Source organism: Otolemur garnettii, unplaced genomic scaffold (assembly GCF_000181295.1).
Source record: "Otolemur garnettii isolate 467f Iridium unplaced genomic scaffold, OtoGar3 scaffold00091, whole genome shotgun sequence".
Taxonomy (NCBI): domain Eukaryota; kingdom Metazoa; phylum Chordata; class Mammalia; order Primates; family Galagidae; genus Otolemur; species Otolemur garnettii.
The window spans coordinates 4641166-4651786 of NW_003852486.1; the positions used below are offsets into that span (position 1 = coordinate 4641166).

The window sequence follows — 10621 nt, forward strand, 5'->3', positions numbered from 1 at the left end:
AAAAAAAAAAAAAAATCTTATAAATCCTAATGTGAATGTCTGATTTGCCTTTTTTAGCAAAGAGATTCTAGCTGTCTTGGTTCTGTGTTTTCTCTCAGAAATGTATTTAAGTTGAATACAGTATATTGTGTAGAAAGTAGCATAAGTTGTGAACAACATGGCATCTTTGTCCCTGGATGGAAAACCTAGATTGTGTAGGTGTCTTTCTGAAAGCTTGAAAGAATGTTATTCATAAAGAACATTGCTTTCAAAGTCCAAAAAACAGCATTCTGGCACCTGCTGTGGGGATTGCTTTTTAAGCAGTTTATATCCAATAGATAAAAGCATTCTTTGTTGTGAAGTGTCTTCAGAATTTGGTTTATTTTTTACTAGAAATCCTTAAATTTGGTATGTGGGTTTTGTCAATCATGATTTTCCAGTTTTACTGCCTAAATGGATTCACAAAAATGCCCTTAGGCATACTATTCCCTTTTCTCCTTGATCAGTTTAGGGAAATGTATTATTCCTTTTTGAGGCAGAGTTTCCCTTTTGCTCTTGGTAGAATGTGCTGGCCTCAGATCACAGCAACCTCAAATTCCTGAGCTCAAGTGATCCTCTTGCCTCAGCCTCCTGAGTATCTAGAACTATAGGCACCCACCTCAACAGCCAGCTATTTTTAGAGATGGGGGTCTCAATCTTGCTCAGGCTGGTTTCAAACTTCTCCTGAGCTCAAGCACCCATCTCGGCCTCCCAGAGTGTTGTGGGATTACAGGCTTCAACCCCTGCGTCCGGCCCTATTTCTCTATTTTTACATATATTTCGGGGGTAGGGGTGATCAGTGCTTTCGGATTAATATTAATCTCTCTTCAGTTTATTGATACCCTGCTATTGGTAATATAACATGTATCACTGGGACTCAGTTTTTTTTATTTTTAAAATGCGGAGAATCATGCCTTTCTCAAACCCTTTCCTGTGATGTTTTGAAAGTGAAATGAGTGTGAATTTTTTAAAATGATGAGTTTTTTTTCATTTATAAATATCAAGACTTCTGGAATTCTTTCATTACATTAAACAGAAGTTGGGAAATTTTAAAATGTGTATGCTTGGTTCGATGCCCATAGCTCCATGGTTAGGGCACCAGCCACATACATCAAGGCTGGAGGGTTCGAACCCGGCCGAGGCCTGCTAAACAACAGTGACAACTGCAACAAAAAAATAGCTGGACTTTGTGGCGGGTGCCTATAGCCCTAGGGAGGCTGAAGCAAGAGCCCAGGAGTTTGAGGTTGCTGTGAGCTGTGATGCGACAGCACTCCACTAAGAGCAACATAGTTGAGACTTGTCTCAAAAAAAAAAAGTATTAAAATGTATATGCTTGTGAGTAATGGATATAATAAAAGCAGTTGGTTTGGGGGTTTTTTTTGTTTTTTTGCAAATTATAAAATGTTGTTTGTTTTTTTCCAGATAAGATTTGTTTTAGCAACTGACCAAAAGATATATGATAGGTCCATCAGTTCCTCATTATTAACAGGATACTCAGGATGGTCATTATAAATTAAGAAGGAAAAAAGGAAGGAGGGGGAGGGAGGGAAGATGGAGGGAAAGAACCTTAAGAAGGGGACAAATTGAAGCCAAATAAATATAACCCACATAACACATGGAATTAATTTAACAGATATTTATTGAAAACCCACTGTGTGCTAGCTACTGTTCTAAATGCTGACATACAACAGTGAACTTAATGTATGAAAGTCTGTTTCTTGGTAGTTTAAATTTCAATAGAACAATACAGACAACAAACAAATATTTTGTATACCAGGTGGTGAGAACACTGGAATAAAATAAAAACAGAATAGTGTGGCTTGATGCCTGTGGCTCAAGTGGCTAAGGCACCAGCCACGTACACCCAGGGTGGCGGGTTCGAATCCAGCCTGGGCCCACCAAACAACAATGATGGCTGCAACGAGAAAATGGCCGGGCGTTGTGGTGGGCGCCTGTTGTCCCAGCTGCTAGGGAGGCTGAGGCAGGAGACTCTCTTGAGCCCAGGAGTTGGAGGTTGCTGTGAGCTATAATGCCATGGCACTCTACCCAGGGGGACAGCTTGAGGCTCTGCCTCAAAAAAAAAAAAAAAGGATAGTGTGATGTTTTCTTTTTTAGTTAGGGTTACTAGAATTCCTCTTCTATGAGGTTACATTTCGGCAAAGGCATGAAAGAAGTGAAAGAGCAAGCTGTGCAATTATCTAGGGCTGTTCTATTAAGCGGAATAGTTATGTGCAAAGGTCCTGAGGTAAGAAGTATTTTTGTTGTGCTTAAGAAAGAGAAGGGAGACTCATGTCTTCCCTTCTTGGAGCTAGGTAAGTGAATAGATGTGTAGGAGATGGAAGAGAGGTAGACGGGGAAAAATTAAAACAGGGTTTTTAGTCCATTGTTAAGAATTTTGGCTTTTGCTCTGAAACAGAAAGCCAAAGGGTTTTTGATCAGAGGAGTAACATGATCTGACTCAGCCCTTAAAAGGATCACCTTGCTGCTGAGTTGAGAAGACTATAAGAGACATGAGGACTTAAGCAAGGAACAAGTTAGAAGGCTGTTGCCACAATTCAGGTCAGATGTTATTATCACTTGGCTCTAATAGTGGTCAGAATAGTTGAGAAATAGTTAGATTCTGCATGTATTTTGAAGGTAAAGCTGGCAGACTTTGCTGACCAAATGGATATATGAGGTATAAAAGAAAAAAGGATGAATAAAAATTAGGGACCTAAAACTTTGTAGTTGGCGTAGTTACCATTTACTGAGATAATGAATCCTGTGGTAATTATTGCAAAATAATAAACTGGCACAGTAGTTTTAAAATATTTTACATATTGGATGAAGAGATACATGGCAAATGATTATTTTTTGTTAGGAAAATTTGTAAAAAATTCTAGTTTTCTAGTAGTAGTTATTAATCTAGTAGTTATTAATCATTTATATAATGATTTGTTTAATGTTTGTCCTTCTTCCTAGATTGTAAACCTCGTAAGTTTAGGATCTGGGTCTCTTTTGTTGAAGGCTCTTATTTTCAGGATATAGCCCAATGCCTTGCACATGATAAGTATTCAGAAATATTTTTTTGAATGGATGAGTGAATGAATTCACAATTGTATGCTAGCAAGAGAGATAATTCCCAGGTAAGAGTCCAAACCCAAAAAGCCTGATTAATCTCTTATGAAAAGCTGGAATACTGAAACTAGCCTAAAAGATTTTTTTTTTACCTTCAATAAAACTGATTTAATTAATTAATGTGCAAGGAATATATTCCTTTAAAACTGAGGCGTGCCAAAATATATGAGGTTATTTTTTATTTTATTTTTCCTTCCACCTTTTGAAGTTGTTATCTTAACCTGTGTTTGTTTAAAATCATCCGCTGCAGAATATTCTTGGTAGAGTTATAACGGGGAAGTTCTTAATACCACTATAGTTTGTTTATAATGTCTTGATTATGGTAAACTTATCCTGAAATTTTAAATGTATTTATAACTAAATTAATGTAAATCTATTCTGAACTACATCTTGATGTTTTATGTTTTTAACTGTGATTTTTTGGTGGTTATTGACCTCCTTGTCCCCTTCCCTCTGTACCCATTTCTAATGTAAATCAATAGTTGCCTCTTTTCTGATAAATTTTTGTTATGGTCTGTCCTGCAGAGAAAGATGCTGGTTGCAAGTTTTGGAGATTCCTGTTTTTTATGGAATACAGTTCTGTAAAATTTTCATAAGATTCCTTGGCAATAACATACGCTTGTGATGGACCCTAGAAATACTGCTATGTTAGGATTGGGTTCTGATTCCGAAGGTTTTTCAAGAAAGAGTCCTTCTGCCATCAGTACTGGCACACTGGTCAGTAAGAGAGAAGTAGAGCTAGAGAAAAACACAAAGGAGGAAGAGGACCTTCGCAAACGGAATTGGGAGAGAAACATTGAATCAGGGAAAGATGATGGTTTGACTGATGCACAGCAACAGTTTTCAGTGAAAGAAACAAACTTTACTGAGGGAAATTTAAAATTGAAAATTGGCCTTCAGGCTAAGAGAACTAAAAAACCTCCAAAAAACTTGGAGAACTATGTATGTCGACCTGCCATAAAAACAACTATCAAAAACCCAAGGAAAGCACTTAAAAGTGGGAAAATGACAGATGAAAAGAATGAACATTGTCCTTCAAAACGGGTAAGTAGAATTCCCAACAATATGTGGTCAATGACAATATTTGGATTTTCTTATTAATTTTTATGTAAGCTACACACATATTCTAGGCAGTTTGATTTTAATCTATGTTTAATCTTTCCATATAGTCTGCTTTGTGAGCCTAAAATAAGCTTTGAGGCTTGTCAGAGATGTAGGTAATAGCATAACCATGTATGTATTTGTAAATTTATGACAAATGTTTTAAATGGGGGCATATCCATATTGTTGCTCTTAAAGTGTTTTAGTGGAAAGGATATTGGATTTATAGTTAGAAAAATCTAGATTTGAATCTAGCCTTCCCGTTTACTAACAGACTATAAACAAATTTATAGTGAAACAACTGAACCTCAAAGATGTTAAAACTACCTACCTTCCAGGGTGGTTGAAAGGATCTGATTTGCTAACATATGTTGAAAGTTTTTATTAAATGAATTGGTCTATAAAATATTAATTTCTATTGTTTTTCATATAGAAAATTAATATATGGAACATGCCCCCTCTTCCTGCCAGCTATCCAAATTTAATGACTAATTTTTCTTAACTCTGGTTACCCTGTCTAGTAAGGATACTAAGTTTGTGTTGGATCTTGTGTTGATCACAAGTTCTAGTCACCCTGTATGATGTTTAATTTCAGACTGTAGGTCCATGTATGCCCACACGCGGATTTAAAAAGTAGCATATACAAGTAAAGCAATGGAGCTAAACAGAAAGAGTGTGCTTTAAAACTTGAGCTAAAATTTGGAATATTCCTAATGTATCAAATGACTTGATTTTTTTTTTTTTTTACTATTAATTCCTTATTTTCAAATGTGTGTGCTTTTTACATGTTACCAGAAATCATAATGGCTTAGAGTCTTTGTTCTTCTCCATCTTGATATGGCATCTGGAAATTTTCAATTGTTGCTGTTTTGTACAGCATCACAGAAATTTATGTATAAGATAGCTTGGGGTGATTTCTGGGTAAAAACTATGAATGACTTTGTAGGTTATAAAGCAGAAAAAATGAGTTATAATAGTCACTGAAAAAAATTATTTGGATAACTCTTAGGTAAATTGGCTATACTGAGCCTTATTTTTCTTATTTCTGAAATGAAGATAATATCTGTTCTAGTTGATCTCAGGAATTTTTATAAGAATTTTTATGAAAAATATATTTATCTAGATTTTTTTTTTTTTTTTTTTTTGAGACAGAGCCTCAAGCTGTCTCCTTGGGTAGAGTGCCGTGGCATAGCTCACAGCAACCTCCAACTCCTGGGCTCAAGCGAGTCTCCTGCCTCCGCCTCCCAAGTAGCTGGGACTACAGGCGCCCACCACAATGCCCGACTATTTTTTTTCGGTTGCAGCCGTCATTGTTGTTTGGCGGGCCTGGGCTGGATTCGAACCTGCCACCTTAGGTGTATATGGCTGGTGCCTTAGCCACTTGAGCCACAGGCACCGAGCCATTATCTAGATGTTTTTACATAAACATTGTTAGAGTTCGTTTTGCACAAGTAACTTGATAAGGGTTTCCAGGATGATTATCTTTAGTAATCTTTCTATAATGTTGTTTTAAATAGTCATTAATGAAGTTTTGTACTCAAAAAATATCACCTTCAATACTTAACTTTACATTCTATACTGTATATATTTTATGAACCATGTATCCCGTGTATAGTAGAATGTAGCCCATGATTTCTGAGAGAAGGTATCTGTATAATCACAAAACTGCTAAATCATCTACCTCTTTCACACTCTCAGCCTTCTGAGTCTAAATTGTCTTTTATTCCCCTTGTCTGTGTTCATGTATATACGTTTTAAGCACCCATTTATGATTAAGAGCATGCAATATTTGATTTTCTCTACCTGGCTTGTTTCATTTAAGATAACGACCTCTAGGGTTGGGCATGGTGGCTCATGTCTGTAATTCCAGCACTCTGGGAGACCAGGGTGGGTGGATTGCTTATGCTCAGGAGTTCAAGACCAGTCTGAGCAAGAGTAAAGACCCTGTCTCCACTAAAAATAGAAAAACTAGTTGGATGTAGTGTGGCACACCTGCAGTCTCAGCTACTGGGCAGGCTGAGGCAGGAGGATCGTTTGAGCCCAGGAATTTGAAGTTGCTGTGAGCTATGATGACTCCATAGTACTCTACCAGGGCAAGAGAGAGAGAAAGACTGTCTCTAATAATATAATAATAATAATAACAACAACAACCTGTAGTTTCATCTGTTTCTGCAAAAGACTTGATTTTGTTCATTTTTGTGGCTGAATAGTATTCCTTTGTGTATATAATACAACATTTTTTTATTCATCTATTGATGAATACTTAGATTGATTCTATATCTTTGCTACTGTGAATAGTGCTGTGATATACATGAGTGCAGGTGTCTTTTGATATATAAATTTATTTTCCTTTGAGTCCAGTAGGACTGTTGGATCAAATGACAGTTTCATTTTTAGTTATTTGAGATATCTGAATAGTATTGTTCTAATTCATATTCTTACAAACAGTGTATGAGAGTTCCCTTTTCTTCATATCTTTGCCAATGTCTGTTATTTTTTTCTTTTCTGAGTTGAGTAAGATGGTATCTCACTGTGATTTTGGGGGGGGGCGGGGCTGGGTTTGAACTCACCATCTCTGGCATATGGGGCCGGCACCCTACCCCTTTGAGCCACAGGCACCGCCCATATCTCACTGTGATTTTAATTGGTATTTCTATGATGATTAGTTAGGATGTTAAATATATTGCTATCTTCTGAATGAGTTCTTCAAAAATAATGGGAAGAGTATGGGCAGTGGACCAGGCATGGTGGCTCATGCCTATAATTCTAGCATTCTAGGGAGCCTGAGGCGGGTGGATTGCTTGAGTTCAGGAGTTCGAGACCAGCCTGAGTAAGAGCAAGGCCCAGTCTCTACTAAAAACAAAAACTAGCTGGGCATTGTGGTGGGTGCCTATAGTCCAGCTACTCAGGAGACAAGAGAATCACTTGAGCCCAAGAGTTTGAGGTTGCTGTGAGCTAGGATACCACAGCACTCTACCGAGGGCAACAAAGTAAAACTCCATCTCCCCCCAAAAGTTGGGGGAAACAGAACAATAAAAGGCAGTGTAAGCAGTGAGCAAAGGATGATGATAAAGTGCCATCAGCTACCTCAAAGGATAAGGTTTAATGTTGTTAACTCATGCTAGTACAGAGTACTTAGGCTAATATCACAATTTCTGACACCCATCTTTTTCTAATTTGAAAAGGGTATGTTCACACTGCAAAATGCCATTCATTTTATATTCATAGATATATACGTATAAATGGTGATAGGATCAATAAAACTTAAAATTTGTCATTTTAATTATTTTAAATGTATAATTTGTACCATTAAGTACATTCATATTATTCTATAACTTTTGCCACCCTTCAGCTCTAGATCTTTTTCATCTTTCCCAACTGAAACTATGGTATTAAATGCTAACTCCTCCTTCTCCCTTCTAGAAGATACTTTCTGTCTCTATGAATTTGACTACTGTACTTAGCTCAAATAAATAGACTCATACAATGTTTGTCCTTTTGTAACTGTCTTAGTTAGCAAATTATCCTCAAGATTCATCAATTTTATAGCATGTATCAGAATTGCCTTTGATTTTTAAGGCAGAATAATATTCTACTGTACATGTATAGCACATTTTGTTTATCCATTGATCCATTAATGGATACAAGGCTTGCTTCCAGCTTTTGGCTATTGTGACTAATGCTACTATAAACATGGTGTTCAAATATCTGTTTGAGTCTCTGCTTTCACGTCTTTTGGGCATATAACTGTAAGTGGAATTTTTGGATCATGTTGTAATTCTATGCTTAATTTTTTTCAATTCATTAATATTTATCACTCATATCATAGCTGAGGAACACATGTCCATGACAAACTTCTATGTAAATCAGCCCAAAGAAAATCTTTATATTCCAAAATCACTTTGTGCTTTGAACGATACCAGCCTTTCTCATCTCCTTAAAATCGTTCATAGAATCATAGTTTCTGTAGAAATCTGGATATGTCTTCTTTCTTGGTTCAGCCACAGCAAACTTGCAGAAAGCTACAACCTCTCAGGGATACAGCGAATGCTCCAACAGTATGAATCCACAGGCATCTGGCCAAGAGGCCACGCATTTGAGGTCTGGCCAAAGCACTGGAAGCCATGGTAGTTACTGTCCTTGATGGGTATGCCAACCTCAGCATGTCTTTCCCTGTGCTTAATTTTTCAAAGAATCACTATACTGTTTTCTGTAGGGTTGTAGTATTTTTTATTCCCATTATGAGTGTGTAAAAGTTCCAATTTTTCTATATCCTCACCAAGTTATTTTCTCTGTGTGTGTGTAGGTGTGTGTGTTTTGTTTTGAGTGAGTCTCACTCTGGAACCTTGGGGTAAAGTGCCATGGCATCATCATAAGCTCACAGCAACTCCCAGACTTTTGGGCTCATGAGATCCTCTTGCCTTAGCCTCCAGAGTAGCTGGGACTACAGGCACCCACCACAATGCCCAGCTATTTTTAGAGACAATGTCTCGCTCTTGCTCAGGCTAGTCTTGAACTGGTGAGCTCAAGCAGTCCACTCACCTCAGCCTCCCAGTGTTGTAGGATTGCAGGCATGAGCCACCGTGCCCAGCCCAGCTAGTTTTTTTTGTTTTTAATAGAGACAATCAGTATCTTGCTGTGTTGCTCAGGCTGTTCTGGAATTCCTGAGCTCAAGCAGTTCACCTGCCTTGGCCTCCCATAATGCTAGGATTACAGTGAGCCACTGTGCCCAACCTTTCTATGTGTGTTTAAAAAGTTATAACCATCCTAATATGTGTGAGTCATCTGTTATATTTACAGCTTATAACAATGACTTAAACATAAAAAAAACTAAAATCTTTTACCTTTCTAATTTATCTCTAGTGCTCCAAAATAAGTAGCACTCTGGGGGCTATAAATAGAAATCTTTCCCCTTAACTCGTTTTTGCTTGTTTATAAATTTATGCAGTTTCAATGAAAATATAATTTTTTCTAGAACTTGTCCAGCTGATTGTAAGGTTTGTATATTATTCATTTTTACTTAATCTGTGGTTGCAGTTGGAGCCTTACTAGATGATGACTACCTTGAGAGGCTTTGACTTTGCTTTGCCAAGAGTTAGGTTATGTTACTAACATATTTCTGGGCTTTTAATTTTGCCTCTAGGCCATACTTTGGTGCATTTACCCTCTGGACTCTCATGCCTATTTAGGTCAGCACCTTTATGTCTGCTTGGAGATTTTTCATTTATTTTAATATAAATGTTATATTTTATGCTGGTTTTGAGTCATTCTGTTGTGATACAAGTATTTAACCTGTTAGAAGTGGAAATCCTCTTACTGCTTTATAAGCAGTATGTTCACTATTAATTTGGTAGCAAGTTTTCCTATCTTTTTTCTTTCTAAGAGAAAAACTTTTTATAAATTTTCTCTAAAAATTTGTGTTTGGTTTTCTTACAACTTCATGTGATATCTACCATTTCATAAGTCCTTGGAATGGTACTTCATTCTTCTTTGGCAGTCAGTAGTTTGGAGAGTGAAAAGAGAGGTGGAAGTCATAATGTTTACTTACATTTATCACACACAAACTTAAAAGGAAACAAAACAGTGGTACGTGTCTTTGCATCTTTTAAAGTAAATCCAATTTTGGAATTGGGTACCATAGGCCAGCTATATGTATAGTTCACTTAGTATACTAAGCCAAAAAAAAAAGAAAATGCTCAAAGGAGTAGAGCACTGGCCCCATATACCGTAGGTGGCAGGTTCAAACCCTGCCCGGCCAAAAAAAAGAAAGAAACCAGGTTACACTGATTGCATTTATTAGGTAAAGTCCCTCTTATAATTGTGTCTTGCCCCGAAACCGTGTGTCACACACCAAGACCCCCTTCCCCCCCTACTCTTCTCTTCTCCCTCTTTCTGCTCTTCCATTCCCCCATTCCCCCTCCCTCTCTCTCTCCCTATCCCCTCTCCTCCTCTTCCTTCCCCTCCCCTCCCCAGAAAATGCTTTTGTGACAAAGGGAAAATCTCCAAAATATCTGGTTTCTTATAGCTGGTAATTAAAAATTGAAATTAGTACCAGCAGAAAAGGACTGAAAGGATATTTTACTACCACGGTGTACTGATTATAAATGAAATCAATAGCATTGAAATTTGGTGCTAACAGTTTGTCATTGGATAGTTTATTTGATGTTGCTTTAGCCTTTAATGAATTTAATGAACCCAAGGAATTGTAAATGAAATTAATAGCCATAATTATAATTTCTCTTTCAAAAGACAGTCTTCTATTTAGAAAAGAAAGGTCTGGCTCGGCGCCTATAGCTCAACCGGCTAAGGTGCCAGCCACGTACACCTAAGGTGGCAGGTTCGAATCCCCAGCCCGGACCTGCCAAAACAACAATGACGGCTGCAA

The 10621-nt window shown here is 37.3% G+C and overlaps 1 protein-coding gene across 3 annotated transcripts in view; it reads left to right on the top strand.

Moving 5' to 3' along the window:
• ASH1L (ASH1 like histone lysine methyltransferase) overlaps window positions 1-10621 on the top strand; it is a 217777-nt gene that overhangs the window by 31691 nt on the left and 175465 nt on the right. For 2 of the 3 annotated variants that reach the window (XM_012808600.2, XM_023516469.1), the window contains exon 2: window positions 3661-4179. In XM_012808600.2, coding sequence (XP_012664054.1) covers window positions 3760-4179 — 420 coding nt within the window. In that variant the 5' untranslated portion in view covers window positions 3661-3759. Of the gene's footprint in view, window positions 1-2940; window positions 4180-10621 lie in introns of those variants that run through there. The other variant, XM_023516470.1, reaches the window with a different exon arrangement.